General features: G+C 40.5%; 1 protein-coding gene across 3 annotated transcripts in view; it reads right to left on the bottom strand.

Annotated features, from left to right (window-relative positions):
• LOC131352694 (tight junction protein ZO-2) overlaps positions 1-19,692 on the bottom strand; it is a 52,777-nt gene continuing 33,085 nt past the window's right edge. For 2 of the 3 annotated variants that reach the window (XM_058388993.1, XM_058388995.1), the window contains exons 6-23: positions 19,097-19,200; positions 18,242-18,395; positions 13,619-13,730; positions 13,201-13,316; positions 12,761-12,824; positions 10,628-10,778; positions 10,309-10,417; positions 7,960-8,179; positions 7,681-7,859; positions 6,727-6,822; positions 6,324-6,403; positions 5,914-6,124; positions 4,218-4,318; positions 3,650-3,874; positions 2,508-2,660; positions 1,877-2,215; positions 1,701-1,786; positions 1-1,249 (exon numbers count right to left, since the gene is read on the bottom strand). In XM_058388993.1, the coding sequence (XP_058244976.1) occupies positions 1,072-1,249; positions 1,701-1,786; positions 1,877-2,215; positions 2,508-2,660; positions 3,650-3,874; positions 4,218-4,318; positions 5,914-6,124; positions 6,324-6,403; positions 6,727-6,822; positions 7,681-7,859; positions 7,960-8,179; positions 10,309-10,417; positions 10,628-10,778; positions 12,761-12,824; positions 13,201-13,316; positions 13,619-13,730; positions 18,242-18,395; positions 19,097-19,200 (2,678 nt within the window). In that variant the 3' untranslated portion in view covers positions 1-1,071. The remainder of the gene's footprint in view (positions 1,250-1,700; positions 1,787-1,876; positions 2,216-2,507; positions 2,661-3,649; positions 3,875-4,217; positions 4,319-5,913; positions 6,125-6,323; positions 6,404-6,726; positions 6,823-7,680; positions 7,860-7,959; positions 8,180-10,308; positions 10,418-10,627; positions 10,779-12,760; positions 12,825-13,200; positions 13,317-13,618; positions 13,731-18,241; positions 18,396-19,096; positions 19,201-19,692) is intronic. The other variant, XM_058388994.1, reaches the window with a different exon arrangement.

The raw sequence follows: 19,692 nt of genomic DNA, 5'->3' as shown, positions 1-19,692 counted from the left end.
TGTATGTCAGTAGAGTTGTTTTATTTGGTGTTAAAGTCCAGTCAGTGCACGCATTTACTGTATATGTACACAAACTGGAGGCCATCAAAACATTGTTCATGAATTATAAAAGCACTTTTCAACCAACATGTGAAGGTACAGCAGACCAACACAGAACGAAGTCTAGAAAACAAAATGAAATGCCGTGAGGAATAAAATAACGTATAGCAACATATAGCAAACACAGTAGACAAACTCTCTCTCTCTCTCTCTCTCACACACTCACACATACACACATGCACACACACAAACCTGAGCCAGGATGTGGGAAACACGACTCTGAACAGACTCCATTACTCCTGGCTGTTGCTAGCAGTAAAGACAGGGGTGGCAGGTGAACATTATTACAGTATTAAGGGTTTTGGTGTCATCTTTTCCCTGTTTGCCCTTGAAGCTTGTGAGCAGCAGAATAATATTTATTGTCCAGCGGTCTGGATTGTCAAGTCCCCACACCTCCGTATTAGTCAGAAAGTAAAAGGCACTTCAAAACATTGTAACAAAATCCAGTGTATTGTGTCATATAATCATACACTCACATGATCAGAAATGACGGAATGCAAAGGCTGAGAAGTGTACACTCCAAAGAGTGGCCTTTTCAGACCATTCTGCAGGCATTTTGCTTCATTGGGCATACAAAATAAACTGTAACAAAATAGCTGGCCTGTTGCACACGCCAGACTTTAGGTTGTCATGTAGCAAAAGACAAAGAGTCATGGCAAGAAGTTTCAGTAGCTCTGAAAAAAGGAAATAAAGAAAGAAAGAAAAAACAAAACGGTTGCATAGGCAAGAAAAAAGTGGCTCCTTCCTTCCACACAAAGGACAAAAATGAATGGCATAAATATATAGAAATATATGTTTTGTTTTGTTTTGTTTTTAACAAATATGCCATCTTGTCCACATGGAATTAAATCTGAAATTATAAAAGATCAGGAAAAAATAAAAAATAAGCAGAAAGGCTTGGGCGTGAGCAGCTGTTTGGAAGCCCTGGTGGTGGAATGGTGGAACAGTGTGTGGAGCTCTAGCAGACGAGCCCTACAGCTCTGTGTCCTGATATTCTTGTGTGTTATGATAGTAGCCGTGTTTGGTCGGGTCTGCTGACTGTCGCCGGTACTCTTCCTCACTCGCGTCCTCTTTGCTGAGGCAGGCTGAAATGCTGTCTGAGTAGGGCACTTTGGAGGGAGGAGTCTGAGGTTCCGGCCTCGCGCTGGATCTGTGCACAGAGATACGGGGTTAGACGTGGCGCAATCACTGTGACTTTTTTTGCATCGGTCAACGATGCCAGGCAAAGAGGTTGAAAACATACATGGATGGTTCGGGGGGAAAAGTTGCCCACCGTCACAGAATGTCCTCTAATAGGAGATGGTCAGGGGCTGGACTTCAACTATTTACAGTGATACTGCAGACAATGGAGGAATAACTAATTATGGTTGATAGATCATGGCAGCTGGACACTTGGTCAGTGTCAGTGTCAATTGTTCTCCAATGATAAACACGCTTACAACCGTCCACTAGTATCTATTTATGCTTCTCTTACTGACTGTTGCCTCTGAATCAGGGACAGGCACTGGAATGAGTGGACATGATGCTTCTGTCCCCAAGCAGGTTTCTTTTTTTGGGTCATGGAAACATTTCTTACTCCTGAGGGGAAATAGCGCTCTTACCCAATAGGCTGTGGTCTGCTGTGGTCCAGTTTCGGGGATTTTATGGGGACGGCATAGATGTCTGGGAGCTTCTGAGCAATCTCCAACTAAGAAACAGAGTATTATTAGTGTTTCATATTTTAATTCAATTTTTTAACATCAAATGTATTTCACACACTATCAGACATGCTCATTACCCTGGCTTCCTGAGCCTGCTGTAGCTCCAGAAGCCTTTGTGCTCTTGCGGATTGGTCCATCTTCTCAAACGCTTTCAGCTTGCCCAGAAAAGATTTTTGGGAAGGGTCCTCAGGGCTCTTCTCTGGAGGTTCCCGGTCCTTGACTGGGCTGTCCAACAGACCTCTAGGGCCTCGAGGCACAGAAGTGGGCTTCAGCGCTACAGGAGGTGGGAGAGGTTTGGTGATGCTGGGCGAGTTTTGGACGTGATGGTGCTCGATGCTGGCAGGGTTGCTGGCATTTTGATCTCGTGCTTGGTTGAAGTGTCCATGTGGGGCCTCAGCTTGAGCCAATGGTTTCACCTGACAAAAAAAAAAGGTCAAGTCACGTCAGTCAACTCTTTTCTAACCAACAGGAACATTTCCACATTCGAAAAAGAATCAGATATAATACCGTTAATTTGCTAAATACTCTAAAGCCTTTTAACCAGCATCTGACCTTCATGGAGTCTTATATCATAGCATATATTACATTTATTTACCATCTTTATGTTTGAACAACGTGAACTTTTATTTTTGTTGTAGGTTTACACTACAACACATATTGCTCTATATTCCTTTTGGGTGTACTGGCTCTTAGGGACACACGTCACACCTGGATGACTGCAGGGCTGGCTGAACGGCTGACCTTGGGTGGCTCAGGGAGGAAGGTGGACATTACAGGAGGGCTGGTTTCAACCGGCGACTCTCTGCTCACCACGCCCATGCGGGAGTTGAAGCGGATCTCTGGGCTGGACTTCCTGAGGATCTGCAGGGCAAGCATAAGATCGCACACTCTCAGGGATGGTCTATATTAGTTTATAAGGTTACACATCTGGACTGTCTCTCTCTCTCTCACACACACAAATGATGACCGTTGGGCACAGTACATGGGTCATTAACTATGGTCCAAATTCAGACCCAGCAAATTTCTTTCACTGGGCTAACCTGACCGCTTGAAAAAAAAAAATTATATCAATTATTTAATTGAAAGTAGTTCGTCAGACTAAAGGCTACTACATGGATAAGGACATTATCTTATAAAGTAAGGAGTTTCAGATTATCAGACAGGTTTTTCATGTTATTTTATATTCTCTTTTATATTATACTCTCCCTGCCTCAAACTCAAGACATGTTGAACCATCCGTCCAGAATCCATGGCGCAAGTCAAATGGTAACATGAAGCGTTACCACAAACAATCACTACAAACTGTCTTACTCATAGCATTAAAAGGTTAATGCTATGGGTTTTTCTGTACTTTTATAGGCAAAGAATATTTTAGCTGTCAGTTGGGATTGTTGTGATTCCATATATGAAACAGTAGGGGGCAGAAGAGACTGTGTTAACATACATAACTTTGTGCATTGACCAATTTTAACATACGTAAGATATGTATTTGATGTATGCAAAGAAGTTCATGATCATAATGCTTATAACAATGTGCACAGACCATTAGAGAAACGCCCTGAAACTGATAGTGTGTCTGTGAGGGATGTATGTGTGTGTGTGTGTGTCTAATATTTGTGACTATATTATTTGTTTTATCTGAAGGGAGGTGTTTGTATATTTGAGTCAGTTTAATACAACACTGACTAGACAGTCATAATAGCTGTTTGTGTGTGTGTGTGTGTGTGGTGTTTCCGTTGTTTAATCTGCCTCAGAGTATCAGATGATAATTTTCCATTTGTGTATGTATTCTGTGTGTGTGTGTTTGTGTGTGTGTGTGTATCTGTGTGTCTGTGTGTAAACTCTCTGACCTCCTCTGGCATGACCGGCTCAGAGGATCTGCTGATGGCTGACACTCGCTGACGCTCCAGCGTTTCTTCAGGCTCGTTATCCGTATAGGCTCCTCCTTCGTCAGCTGTGTCATCGTAGTCGCTGGTCACACGGATGTCCATACTCAGATAGTCAGCGCTCATCGCCGATAGATACGACATACGGTCGTCGTGGAGATCAAGGTCTCCATCAGCCGTCCCGTCCAGCTAAAAGAGACACATGATGGATCTTGGGTACAGACAGGATCGGGAAAAAAAAAAAAGCCACATGCGCACACACACACACACACACACACAAACAAAAACAAAAACAAAAACAAAGCTGTAGAGAACAATCAAAGAATGATGAACAGTAAACAGCACAGAAAGAAACAAAAGAGGTCTAATATGACTAACGAATCAATAGTGAGAAGAAAAGGCATGCAGTGATAGAAAATATACTGATTAGAGATAATGGAATAAAGTTTGGAAGGATGAAGGAAGGGATACTGAAAGTATAAGACAGAGAACTGGATGATGATGATGGAGAAATACAGTGTCTGGGGTTTACCTTTCCCTCCGAGACCCATACTGCCTGGGTCTGCTGCTGCCGAATGCAGTCTTTCACACTGCCGTACCATGCATCGTTGGCTGCGTTCAGATCAATAACAACTAATACAGTAAAGAAACGAGAGAGAGAGAGAGAAATCAAGACATTTCAATCTAAGCACCTTGTTCAGCAGGTTCATCTACTGACCTATTTAGTTAACTGTTTCTCCACTCACTGCTAAAAACACTAGCTTCTTCTGAAGCATTCTGCGCATAGAATGATCTCAAATGGAGGTTAAGTTTGTTCAGTAGATTGCGGCAGTGGCAGCTCAAGTGGTTAATGCTCTGTGTTGTTCATCAGAAGATTGGGGTTCAAGCCCCAATGCTGCCTATTGGGCCCTTGAGCAAAGCCCTCAACCCTCTTGCTCCTGGGGCACTGCATCATGGCTGACCCTGCACTCTGACCGCAACCTCCCAAGGATGGATGTGTACCAAATAAAGTCTACTTCACTTAAATATTACCTGCATTGTACTTTTTTTTGCTGTAATAAAACGTACAGAATTGTTTACTCCTGCTTCCGATTGGTCAGAAGCGGCTGTGACATATAATTCTAACCACAGGTTTATTAACGTGATCATTTCAGTAGCAGCTTACACAGGGACCAGTATAGCACTTATGTCTAAAAAAAAAAAAAAATGCTTTCTGTGAGGAGGCATTCCTTAATTTTTTAAGGAGTCTCCACGGTCAGTGTAACAGTAAAGATGTAACTAAGTTCAGGAATTTTCCACTGACGCTGGAATGTCTTCAAAATAGAGAGCTTTAAAGTTTCTGGTTTCTTCTTAACATGACTAGCTGCATTTTAATTTTAACTTATTAACTTTGCTCTGAGGCACAGGAAGTGTCAGCTTGGTGGACCTGGAACTCAATCTTACAACCTTCCAATCAGTAGTCCAACACTTTAACCACTAAGCTACCACATGATAACAGGCAGTAATCTTTCTGACCTGTAAATCTTTAATAAATTATAGACATGTAATTGTTTACATATTGCTGTGGCATCCTAGTTAATTATTATTTTCCTATTACAGCGTTCTGTTATTCCTGATTATTATAAGTAATGGTTATACCTTGACCAGGCATAACATTATGACTACAGTACCTGGGCACCATGACTGGTCTGCGGCTATACAGCCCCATACGCAACAAACTGTGATGACACCTTTCTATCAAAAGCAGCAATAACTTTTTCAGCAGTTTGAGCAACAGTAGCTCATCTGTTGGATCAGATCACACGGGCCAGCCTTTGCTCCCCACGTGCATCAATGAGCCTTAGCCGCCCATGACCCTGTCACCGGTTCACCACTGTTCCTTCCTTGGACCACTTTTGATAGATACTGACCACTGCAGACCGGGAACACCCCAGAAGAGCTGCAGTTTTGGAGACGCTCTGATCCAGTGGTCTAGCCATCACAATTTGGCCCTTGTCAAACTCGCTCAAATCCTTATACTTGTCCATTTTTCCTGCTTCTATCTTTACATCAACTTTGAGGACAAAATGTTCACTTGCTGCCTAATATATCCCACCCACTAACAGGTGCCATGATTAGGAGATAATCAGCGTTATTCACTTCACCTGTCACTGCTCATAAAGTTATGGCTGATCTGGAAATAATTTTTCTCTCTCACACACACACACACATACACACACTGGACTCACCGGTGAAGAGGTGTGAGCAGGATTTCCTGAGCTTCATGGCCTGGTCATAGAGTTTGCGGGCACTGCGGTTTGAGTTTGGGATGATCCTCTGCCTTATGGTCTTCACCCCCGCCTTACTGTCTGGATTAAAGAAGATGACAATGGGGTACCACTGTGTGTAGTTTAGTGTGTCCACAGCCTTGGGGGTCACGTCCAGAAGAGCATGTTTATCCTGGGGAGAGCAGCAACCAGTGAAAAAAGTGACAGAACTAACTAATATTTGGATCTAATAATGTTAAACAAAATTCTTTTTGAAATCTGTATAGAAAAATGCAATTTTTAAAAAAGCATGACTTTTATGCCCAGTTTTGTTTAAGGTAAGGTACATGTGGTGCAAGGTTCACCGTGTATAAGTTAGATATGTGTATTACCTGCTCAATGATCTGTCGGATGGTGTTGAGACGCACCACGCCGGAAGACTTCTCGGACCCTGCATCTTTAGGCTCTGTTTCTAATGGGCAGACGTCACCGAAGAGAGTAAATGATAGACATGATGTAAATAATTTTCCATATCTAAAAATAACTACCCAAAGATACCCAAAGCTTATTTCAACATCGAGTGAAATAAATTCTTACGTATGAAATATTTCTGGGAGAGATTTTTCCCTTCAACTTAAAGATGCAGTTTGTAATGTTAAAAATGTTTATAGACCTGTAATAAACACCTCTTTTAATCATATTGCAATTTTTGTTATACAGTGGATTTGGAAATTTTCTTCATTTCAGGCTTCTGCTTAGATTTTAGATAATATAACTCGACGTGTCTCTACTCACTGGCAACGACGAACTCATCCGGCAGCTCGGTGGCCAGTTTATGACTAGCAGCGTCAGCTATAGGACCAAACAGAACCACAGGCCTCCTGAAACCAGCTAAGGAACAGACACAGCGAGGTTAGAGAAATAAAAAAGCATTATAAAACATTATAGACCTGAACTCTATACATGGTAAAGTAGGACTCTCTGTTAAACCAGAACCTCATCTAAATAAATCCACTGTTTTATCATTGAAATACGTTTTCAAATTCATCACTCTGAAAAGTTACCTAAAGCTAACTAACAACAATTACAACAACTTTATTTCAAAGCCTTTGAAAGTTAGTTATCGTGAAAATAACTCTGACAGTACAGACCGGCTGAAAGCAAATAGTTAGCTGTCACAATGAGAGCCGAAAAATTCAGTTTGTAGAAAGTAGAATTTTTCTTTTGGAATGGAAAAATCAAGCAGACTCGAGTAAAGCAACAAAGCGACTGCTCAGAGGAACCAATGTGATGCTAAGCTCTTGGCAAATAAAGTTTCTTTTCATTACTAATACCTGCAAATAAATCATGCTAAATTCAGTTTGGGTATACTTTTTATGTTGTTAATTTGTGCTAGGCAGTTACGTGTAGATCTCAATCTTAAATAAATCATTCTCTCTCTCTCTCTCTCTCTCTCACTGCCTGCATTAGCATATTGTTCATGCGGAGACTGAGACACGCTCTATGCATCAGTTCTGCCCTCAGGGTTTGTCCGTGAACGTTTCTGGCTGTAACGAGGCTGTTAAATGTTTAATCGGCACCAGCTCCTGCACCCACTGTCTCACAAATGCCACGCTGTACCAGTCTTTCACAGTTTAATTATTTTCCACAGACCTGTGAGCTATTCACACATTCGGGTATTCTACTTTTAACACGTGTCTCTGTTTCATTACGGCTGCCTCACTTTCTGTCTGTCTCTGAGAATCCTACCCTCTCTGAGCACCACCCGTTCGTAGGCGGGGAAGCGAGTAGACACGAGGCTCATTTCTTCTCGGTTTTTGCGCAAGTCCTTCTTCTTAGCAGCTCTCTGGCCACGGAGTCTCCAGAAGTCAGCTCTGTCACTGCTGGAGGTTTTAGGAGTGTGCTGGACATTAGTCATTTGCTCAGCTCTGCAAGAGGGAGAGACAGGGAGAAGGAAAGTGTGAGTGGGTAAACCTAATTATTAGAAAATGCATTCCAGTCTGTGTGTCTTTCCACCACATGGCTCACCTGCTCTTGTTAGGAATGATGCCTTTCTCCAGCAGCTGGCTGTCTTTGCCTACACGGATAGCCAGCCAGTTTCCCAGCTTGCCGTCATACAGAGTGTCCACCACTTTGAAGATGTCCCCTCGGGAAAAGGCCAGGCACTGCGGCTGTTCCTTTTCATAGTCAAAGTGCGTACGTATAAAGAAGGAGTCTCCTCGTCCTGACACGAGGATGTCTTCGTAAACTAGGACACAAATAGAGGCACTTTTATACACTTCGGTTTACAAATTTTTTTATATTTTGGTGGACAGTCAGTGACTACAAAATAAAATATAGGATCTTAAACATTGATGTGTTAGTGTTAGTAACACCTTTGAAGAAAATCTTTCAATGTTTCTTAACGTTTCTTAAGCTCAGACATCAGACACAGCAACATCCAATGGGTCTCTCTAAGCTGCAATGAACTAATATTTTGTGTTTAAAATGTTAAAATTCAGAGACCCTTAATGTACACAAAGTTTTGGGATGTCTGCCTTTACATGCACATGAATTTAATATGGAGTTGGTACGCTCTTTGAGCTATAACAGCTTCAACTCTTCTGGGAAGGCTTTCCACAAGGTTTAGGAGTGTGTTTATGGGAATTTTTGACCATTCCTCTAGAAGCGCATTTGTGAGGTCAGGCACTGATGATGGACGAGAAGGTCTGGCTCGCAGTCTCCGCTCTAATTCATCCCAAAAGTGTTCTATCAGGTTGAGGTCAGGACTCTGTGTAGGTCAGTCAAGTTCCTCCACACCAAACTCACTCATCCATGTCTTTATGGACCTTGCTTTGTGCACTGGTATACAGTCATGTTGGAACAGGAAGGGGTCATCCCTAAACTGTTCCCACAAAGTTGGGAGCATGAAATTGTCCAAAATGTCTTGGTATGCTGAAGCATTAAGAGTTCCTTTCACTGGAACTAAGGGGCCAAGCCCAGCTCCTGAAAAACAACACCTGAACTCAATGATTTGAAGGGGTGTCCCAAAACCTTTGGCAATATAGGGTATTTGATAATGTCTTCAGTACATACAAGATACATAGAAGACAATATAGTGGCAAGAAGGCAGGACTATAAATTGAATAGTTTGCAACTTCATTGAAATGATATTCTTTTTTACTGCTCTATCATCCTCTCATATGCTTTAGAGGAAAGGTTTGTAATTAAATATCTAAAAGCTAAACTGTAGCAGCCCTGGTCAGGATTTTTTGTCTGCGAGACCTTCATAGGTCTCATCTCACAGCAAGGAGGCAAAAAGATGTAGTGAGAGAGGAAGAAACAGAAAGGAGGAGCTGACAGCAAAGGTCAGTGTTGTTCATCCTGGTAGGATGCTGTGAGGCAGGGCAAGACTCTGGTTGGGCTCCAAATGCAATAACTCATCATGAACCGCACAGGCATTAGACAGGGGTGACTACACATCTGATTAGATATTAAACAAACAGCCTGGGCTACTCTTAAATCTGTCATGCTTGCTTAGTCATTTCTCACACAACTTCACTGGGGGAGCAATATTCAGGCAGAAACACAAGCCATAACTGATAAATATTTTACTGCAGAAGATTTGGCTATCGATCTGAAAACATGTTGAGAAGAGAAGAGAAGAGAAGAGAAGAGAAGAGAAGAGAAGAGAAGAGAAGAGAAGAGAAGAGAAGAGAAGAGAAGAGAAGAGAAGAGAAGAGAAGAGAAGAGAAGAGAAGAGAAGAGAAGAGAAGAGAAGAGAAGAGAAGAGAAGAGAAGAGAAGAGAAGAGAAGAGTGCACATGCTTGTTACACATACACACAGTCATCAAGAATCCAGGACTGGTTCATACTGCCATTGGGGTACAAGCTGGTGGTCATTGTGTGTGCGTCATGAAACATCTAATTGAATTAGGTCTAGGACATTGCCATTATATTGCTGCGTGAGCGTTCTTTTTTGTTATTATCACATTAATCACTGCAAATTTTTTTTTATTTAACAATTACTGCTTCTACCTTCAGCTTGATCAGGCATTTGATCCAGTACATCCTATTATTTTGCATTTAATCTTTTTTTACATCAATCACCTAAAGTTATCTGTGCACTTAATGACGCTATAAGACTCTAAATTGAGGCCATAAGTTTGCAGTGTGTGTGTGTGTGAGATGTGGTCTATTTCATCACACTTTTTACAATTTGAGTTGTGGAAGCAATAAAATACTGTGAATATTTTTTATTTTAATGTGCTCTCCTGTAAAGAAAACGTTCCTCCACTTCCTCCTGAAGGATAAGCTGACCGAGCAGCCATCTGCTATGCTTAGACTTGAATCATGCTAACATTATTGTTATTATCGTGTAACATTGTCTAAGTCTCACCATCAGCTTTGCTCTGTGCCAGTATAGTGATGTTTTCTCCTTTGGGAAGCTCCAACAGGAAGAGCACCGCCTCCTCACGTATGATCCCTCGAAAGTCTACATTATTCACCTGCAAGTCAGAATCACAACCAGTTTTCTACAATGTTGTTGAAAAAGTATACTCTATTAATGCGTTATACGGAAAATAAATGCATCTAGAGCTTGTCTTTGCATGCAGATGTTTTATGTTTATTGCTTTAAGGAAATGGACTGACTGGTGGCCAGATATGTCAGGTTTAGTCAATTGGCTGTATTTTTTATATGAGGGCTGCAGTTAAACCTTCATAATCTGGTCCCCGACACGAAGGCCCTCCTCCTCTGCAGGGCTGCCTTCCTGAACACCGGCAATGAAGATGCCCACATCATTTCCCCCTGCGAGCCGCAAGCCTACGCTCTCTCCTTTCTGGAAGCTCACCATCATAGTGTTTGGCCTGAGGGAAAGAGAGAGAGACATGGAGAGAGACATGGAGAGCGACAGGAAGTGAGGGGGTGGAGGATTAAGCTATTATCAAGGACGTCATCATGTGGCACCATCAAGTCCTTTACACAACCATGTACCAGCAAAGACAGAAGACGGCAAAGCTAGTACTAGACTATCTGTATGCATTATTCTGTTTATGGCATACACTGACTAGGCATAACATTATGACCACCTGCCTAATATTGTGTTGGTCCCTCTTTTGCTGCCAAAACAGCCCTGACCCATCGTGCGCTGTGTATTCTGACACCTTTCTAGGCACAGCATTATGACTACCTGGGCACCCTGACTGCTCTGCGACTATGTAGCCCCATACACAACAAACTGCTGTACACTGTGTATTCTGACACCTTTCTATCAGAACCAGCATTAACTTCTTCAGCAATTTGAGCAACAGTAGCTTGTCTGTTGGATCGGATCACACGGGCCAGCCTTCACTCCCCATGTGCATCAATGAGCCTTGGCCGCCCATGACCCTGTTGCCAGTTCACCACTGTTCCTTCCTTGGACCACTTTTGATAGATACTGACCACTGCAGACCGGGAACACCCCACAAGAGCTGCAGTTTTGGAGATGCTCTGATCCAGTTGTCTAGCCATCACAATTTGGCCCTTGTCAAACTCGCTCAAATCCTTACACTTGTCCATTTTTTCCTGTATTCTAACACATCAACTTTGAGGACAAAATGTTCACTTGCTGCCTAATATATCAGACCCACTAACAGGTGCCATGATGAGGAGATAATCAGTGTTATTCACTTTACCTGTTAGTGGTCATAATGTTATGCCTGATCATTGTATTAGCCTAGTGTATATAGTTTTCTTTACAGAACCTACTGAAGAGCATGGATAGAAGTACTGTTCATTGCCAAGGAGTTAAACATTCTCAGCAGCTCTTAATATCATGTGCACAAACACCAATAACAGAATAAGTAAAGAAAAAAAAGAAAAAGAAAGGCAGGTTGATATGATTTTCGTATAATCTACATGCAACGATCTATACCATAACCTATTTTTTTTTTTTACCAGTATGGGTTATATTATTGATGGAGATTACAAAACAAAACGATTTTTTTGAGCCCTTTACTATTCGCAGTAACTGATGAGCTGAAGAAAGAATCTTAATCCATGCTTTTCGTCCTTATTAAACTTAACAATGGTGCCATTGTGTTCTGTGATAAGGACCTAATTGTGTATTAGAAAAATGTACTTTTTTGGGCCGGTTCTTGTTTCTGTGTCAGGGAAAAATGACCCAAACTGTTAGCATGTGTTAATTAACAGTACTGGGCAGAAACACATTAAATGTAAAGAGCTTTGGCACTGAGACAAAGGTTTTCAATCAGCAAGCATAAAGCACAACAATAAACCGTCACATGCATGGATTCAGCCTCATAAATATGCATGAGAAGGACAATGGTGTGACCAGGAGAGGAAGAAAGAGATTATTTATTAAACTCCATGCCAATTTAATGGGGTTTTACTTTAGCAGGACTTGTGAGATTTATGCATTATGTATGTGCATTCTTGCAAGTACTGTATGTGTGCATGTTATCTCTCTCTGTTGATCTGAATCTGTTTGTATCTCCGTATTAGAGGTGTAGGTCAGCACCGAGAGTGAGACCCAACAAAATGTCTTTGAGAGCAGGCGTAATTGGTCTAGAGAGGGTGGGACTGGTCAAGTGTGTCTTCCAGAGCAGGCAAGATTGGTCAAGAGAGTCTTTGCAGGCATGTGCGATTAATCAAGAGTCGTGAGAGCAGCAGGGATTGATCACAAGTGTCTTATGGAGTGGGCATGATTGAGCAGGATCAGGATTAGGAGCAGACAGCAAGCAGATGGGATGATCATTTAAAAAAAATAATAAATAAGTAAATAAATAAAATCACCTCAACTCTATATATGAGTATATATAAGTATACAAAAACCTCCAGTACTCACCCATACATCTCCTCATCCTCAGGACTCGGTCGCAGCAGAATTTTGGGTGTTTTTCTGAGCGGTGCTGGAAAACCAATACACATAAAGATGACATATATCTATTCTGCTTTACTGCTTCAGTATAAATGATTTCACCTGGGATTCATATATGCAAACCAGATACTATAAATTCTGTGGTTCTATAAAGAGCGTCTAAAATGATTTACACATAATGCACCCTTTGCAAGCTAACTATAAAGATTGCATAAGCATTTAAATGCAGTAGATTTATTAAGTATATATTCAGTAAGTGGAATAACAGTGGTGGGAAAAGGACAGAAATGAAACAGCAGAATGTTTCTTCTAATATACTATATAAGATTTTTGTTAATGCCAGCAATAACTGCTGCTGAAAAAGCAGACATTGTCTATTGTCCTGTGTTTATAGAAACAGGTTGTACCTGGAGGTTCCTCTGGAGGATCCACTTGGTCTACCTGCACTGCTGGTGGCTCTTCACTGACCTTGTAAGGAGACAATGGTGTAGCTTTCTTAGCCAGCCTGTTTTGGGGTTCCTCTCTGAAAACACGAGTAGCAAGATTAGCCTAGAAGATTCATATCCTGAATAAATAAAAAGGTTTCAGAAACAGTCATTTAAACAGTTCACGGTTTCAGAAAAAGGAAAGGAAACATTATTTTTTTAACTCTGTGTTCTTGATATATTTTTTGAAGCTCATTGTGATGTTAGATACTAGATCATGGTAAAACCATTTTATTGAGATACATGTATATGACCTCTCTTTCACACGTGGGGTATTTGTTCATTTATTTTGTTGGTATGTTTGGAATATTGGGATGTTGGCTTAGGATAATGAGCATACCTGGCACTTTCTCGAGGCAGCTCATTAGAAGAATGGGAGGAAATGTCTGACTGCCGTGACCTTTGGTCATCTTGTGGCGAGTACGATCTGTAGGATTCCATCTCGGAGATATCTGAAAGCAAACGCAGACGAGCAAGTCAGAAGCAATTCATAAGCGCTAGTGTTCTACAACCCTCCACCAGACGACCCCCGAGAGAGAGTTTAAGCGTTCCCGCTCCCACACACAGCTCTTAGAGTTATTCACTTTGTGTTAATGTGTCAAGATCTGCCTCGTCATAACACACCGGAGGATGAGAATCCAGAGCGGGCAGCTTCGCCAGCACATCCATTGCCACTCGTGATGTTTTGGAGGGAAAGAATAATCACAAAAGTGGAAAATGGCAGTAAAGTTTTGGCAGAATTGAGCCTTAAATGAGTTACAAAGAGGCAGAACAGAAAAAAGGTGTGTGTGTGTGTGTGAGAGGAAGAGAGAGAGAGAAAAGTCTGTGTAAGATAGGCATGTCTGATGAAACAGGACACCCGTTACCCCGCTGAGGAGACGTATGAGACACACAGGCATATACAGTGAACTGTCTTGGACAGCAGAGCTATATTGTTCCAGGCAATCTCCATGTGAAACAGTATCATATTGTAAAGCTCTACTTTTTCCAGGGTAGTTCAGAAAATTCCTGTTAATTAGAGATGGGTTAACAAACAGCACCGATATGAAACGGATATTCGAACCAGAAAAAGTTAGGTACGAGATTCGGTCCAGAGATACGAAGCAAGGTAAGAGTGATTGCGTGACAAACAGAAAGAGAAACACAAGGACACTGAGATGAAGGGAAAGAGAGACAGGGATAGAGAGAGGGAGAGAGTTACTGTGTGGCTGGGTGCTGCTGGTGAACCTAAGAGCATGTCCGCTGCTTTAAGAGAAATCTTCAGCTCCTCACAGTGCCAGTGGTGGCCAGTGCAGCATGCCTAAAACACACTCTGTTACTTGGCACAAGAAACACACACACACATACACACAAACACACACACACACACAGCCATAGATACCAGCCAAGAGCAGGCCTAAGTGGAGCACTAAATAAGAAGATACAGAAATAGAAATAATGTGTCCACTAGTAGCAGTCATTAACGTGAATATAGGGATGCACCAATCTGATCCTGACACAAACATTAGTGTAAATATTGTATTAAAATGTGAGTACTCCAACAAGATACACTGAATGATTTTTGCCTTTGCTTCACCTGGATACCTAAATAGCACCCAAGTAGTGCAGCTGGGATCACTAAAACTGTCCTATGTTCATCCCAAGACTCTTATTCATTATATTCTCAAATGCTACATCCTTTTAACACACTTAGTAAACACCTGAAGAAACACACTTACAGCAGAGACCTAGAGGACAAGTGTAACCCCCACGGGTCCTACTCACACACGCTACGACCGTGTCTCGAACCCGGGTCTCCGGCATGGGAGGCGGCCGCACTAACAAGGAGGCTAAAGACTTCAGCCACTAGCATCAGTCGCTAGCGTGCCTCTTGAGATCAGGGGAGCGAGGTTTACCTGCACAGCACCTACCGCTGGCCTCCAATACATTCACCCCCCCCCCCCCAAACCTTGCTCCCATCCGGGTCATGGCACCAATGTAACACATATTTAATAGAAAATATCCAGATTTTTGTAAAGCTGCTTTGTGCTTTTGGTCTAAAGTGCTAAAAGTTATATTTCAGTATAGTTTAAGCTATAGTTAGCAGTGAAAAATGGAAAATCTAAACAAACACGACTCCTCTGCAATGTTTGACTTATAATTATGAGTCTAAATTATATATGTGAGCTGTGTAGGGTAGATCCTGGAATTGGCAAGCAATATGATTGACAGGCTACTACAGACACTCCCTTGTCCTGAATTATTAGATAATATTTGTCTATAATGTTTTATTGACTCGCTGATCGCATATGTAATTACGGTATTTACCAAATACAAGCAAAACAAATTTTACCAACCTGCCTATGTTTTGCATAAATGACCTCAAAGTGTTGGGTTGTCTTTTTGTATGAGTGTTAATAGCTAAATATCAGAATTGTATTTAAATTGGAAATCAGGATCGGTGCATCCCTAAACGAATTCATTTAACAGTTGTTGTTGTATCTGCTAAACAAGAGTGCATATATGAGACAGAACGAGTGGCTTGCTTGGTTATTTAAAATCGGAAAATGTGTAAAAATGTGTGTTCCCATCTGTTGGGTGGGGATGTAATTTCAGCCTGTAGGACACACAGGAGAAAAACAAAACTTCTTAAGAAGGGAGAGGTAAGACAGCTGTGCATTCCCTCCACAGGCATGTCTATTGTACATACACACACCACATACACACTCAACAATAAAAACAAAAAACTAACACACGTAGGACACCATAAAAGGTGGACGCTCATACCCACACAGAAGATGACTAATCCAATCATGTGATCAGTTGTAGCGTGGTAAACAGGGATTACACACTGAGAGGCTTACAAGAAGTAAACACACGTCACCTCTGCTGGAAGTCAGCTGTGATTCGGCAAAGGTCGAGGGGTTAAAACCTTCCTCCTGCCTGAAAATCTCATAAACACTTAACCGTACAATGTTGTTCTCATGATACACAGGTAACACTGAGAGACATTTTTTGACCTTCAGTAGTACCTTATATTGATCACATGACCTTTGCCATACTTATCAGACTTACAGAAAAACCGAGAGGTTCAGAGAAAAGGTTTGTTTTGCATTTAGAAACCTCAAAAATAACATGACTTGTGAGTATGTTGGCAAAACCACACAGTCCACAGGCCAGACAGAACAAAAGCTTACACTGGGGTAAACCACACACACTGCTTACAGTACAGAACTCACATCAGTGTTGCTATTTACTACATCATCTGTAATTCTGAACATCAGCAAATGATATACACACCACATAAATTCATAGAACCTAGTACCACAGGCTTTTATTCAACCAAAAGTAAAATAAGTCACCACACAGAATTAACGATGAATAAAACAGTTTATTGATTAGGACTGATATTAAAAACTGAAGTTAGCAAAAATATATGTGCACAAACGTAGAGCTTTCACAAATATATTAAGTGCATGGGCTTAAAAGCTTTACAATTCGGCTAAGGCACAGTCAATAATAAAGATTAATGGCAACTGGACAGTGTGTGCTGCAGTGTCTCTGACGTCCTTCTGCTAAAAGTATGACATATTATCTGTAAAATAAAAAGAACAGAAATACAATTGCTCTTGTAGAACCGTTACATTTTCATATCAGTGCAGCTCTCTGGCTATCAACCTGCTCAAGGGGTCCAGGAGTAATGAAGAGAATGATAATGAGAAGCATAAAAGGCCACTGATACTCAGAACCCCTGAGAATACATGCATGTATAGGTCATTTATTTCAAGAAATGTATCTATAATATGAGTGTATGATATTTACCCGATCTAATTAACCCCATCTGTCTGTTTTATATTAAATCATGATGCAGCGGACTCAATAGATCAAACAGTCTCAGACCGAGAACGCCGAATTTAATACACTCATTAGAATGCCAAAGGCTTAAACTGATTATAATTAGCATCAGTACTGTGATACAACAAGACCCTGGAGCTCTGAATGCTACGCTTGGGTGTTTTTTCTCTTCGAGTCTTTTTAAGGGTTCGAAAAAATATTGATTCTTCAAATGTACCTCGATTTTCTCTTTAAACAATTCGGTATTGATGCACAGATGTCCTTAATCTGATTTATTTTTAATCTGATCTAAATGTTTAGTGAAACAACACAAAACAGTTCACACACAATGTGAAGCGAGTCACAATACAATTAAGGCTTTCAGCTTAAATACATTTCATTTTATGCTTTAAATGCAAAATATATATTATATATATATAACAAAACCCAAAAGAAAAAAGAATTGAGTTGTGTATAGAATTGTGTATAGAATTGAGAGTGAGAACACTACAAAAATAAAATCTTGGGAAGTAAAAATATCTTCAATATCCTGAATATTGATAAATTCACCTAGTATTTCCTATTAAAAATTAAATAAAGCAAATATCTAACTGTTAAACCTATTTCTAGACATTATTTCAACTTAAATCTCTCTCTCTCTCTCTCATATATTATATATATATATATATAAAAAAAGTATAGTATTTTTTTATTTATAGTATATTTTCTATTTATATTTATAATATTTGAAATTAAAATTAAAACACATAATGAGTAAAATCATCTAAAATCAGGCTGAATCATTTTTTTTTCTAATTTAAAAAGAATAAATTTGGCCATATTTTCACAAGATATATTCACAAGATATGCTAAGACGTTTTTTTTTAATTTGCAGTAAACAATAATCAAATCCATAATCAAATCATGGCACTGCGAATCACATCACACTGTATACTTGTATTTCTATTGTCCTGACATCTTTTAATATCATAGCCCCACTCCATGTATTAAAAGGGCTATGGTAATAAAGGATTATTAGATTGATGATGGTTATAAAGCTGTATGACTGATTCGGTGAGGTAGCTGGTCCGGTATAAGCTAGCGCCAAATAGATCACGTTAATCGGTAATCAGCTCCAGAGTTTACTCACCGTCAGGCTCGGAGTCGCTGTCTGCCAGGGCCGGGATGCGCACCAGGATCTGCCTGTGGTCTCTCTGCACCACCAGCTGCAGTTTCCCCCGAGATTTCTCAATCAGCTTTCCTGCGTCACTCAGAGACAGATTCTCGGTCACTGTCCCGTTAATCTGTCCCACAGCAAAAAAAAAAAAAAAACACTAGTTATAAAGATATTCCTGTGTGCTAAAGGGCTTCATATTCCGTTTTTGCAGTAAAAGTCTATAAAATCCATATAAAACCTGAGAACAGAGACTAGAAGAAAGTCACGGACACATGATATGTGGTTTAAAGGCAGCACTGTATAATTACAATTCATTTTGCGTTAAAAGTAATCATATATGACTGCAATGGAAATTGTATAACGACATATTTCCATATAACTGTACACATTTAATGTGAATGCATCTCTAATCAATATTCACATATTCAGGTTATATCTCCCGTTATAAGTTTTGCATGGAGAGTTTGTAGACATGTGTCACATGGATCTTAGCTGATTATTCTAGGCTATATTCCCATTACCAGGTTGAAGCAACACAAACCAATTTTCTGCCTTAATGTGACACATAAGATTTTTCAGGACTGTTTGGACACATAAGACCTCAGCCACTTTCATGTTTGTCCTAGATTGAGCACATATCTAATAACTAGCCATATGATATGAATGAGAATGGTCAGATCATAAGTCATGTAGCTTTTTAAATAAAATTTCAACATAAATATGAAACTGTGCAGTGAAGCTTATAACGTGACTGTTGCATTATAGTCACAGTAACAGATTAATGGTGAGTTTTAAAATCATTTTTGACAGAAAAGGTCTGATAGGTACCTTGAGAATGATGTCACCCTCCTGCAGGTTCCCGTCTCTGGCAGCCAGTCCCGTGCTGGTCATCTCTTTGATGAAAATCTGGCTGCCCAATCGAAGACCATACTCTGTAAGAAAAGAGTGAAGAAAAAAACTGTTTGGTTTCTCACTGTTTGGTTAATTCTGACCTCAAGCACACCACAGTGATCTGAACTACATTGTTAAGGACTTGACGTGACTACAGCCCAGCACACCCTGAGGCAAACTCCATCACAGTCCAGCAAACAGCCGGGGAATGGAAGCCAATCAAATCAAGCCAAAAAGTAGAGTACTGACTGAACAGCCTCAATAAAGCTTTCCATTCCATGCAGATCATCTATTAGCCGGTGTTGTTTCTAAACGAATAAATATATTTCGTTCAATAATTTAAGCTTCAAGGTGCTTTAAAATATCATATCTTATTTGTGCCCTTAACAAAACGTCAGCAATATGCTGGATACTGTTTCGGCTATGAGATTTGAGAGATGTTCTGCCCTTGCATCAAACATAAAAATATTATAGATTCTGACGTTTTTATTTTCTCTCAATGTGCAAGGTAGCTGTTACTTATGGCAGGAGAA

This window comes from Hemibagrus wyckioides, linkage group LG05 (assembly GCF_019097595.1).
Source record: "Hemibagrus wyckioides isolate EC202008001 linkage group LG05, SWU_Hwy_1.0, whole genome shotgun sequence".
NCBI classification, from domain to species: domain Eukaryota; kingdom Metazoa; phylum Chordata; class Actinopteri; order Siluriformes; family Bagridae; genus Hemibagrus; species Hemibagrus wyckioides.
The sequence above is the reverse complement of the archived record's forward strand: the minus strand, read 5'-3'. Positions and strand labels throughout refer to the sequence as shown.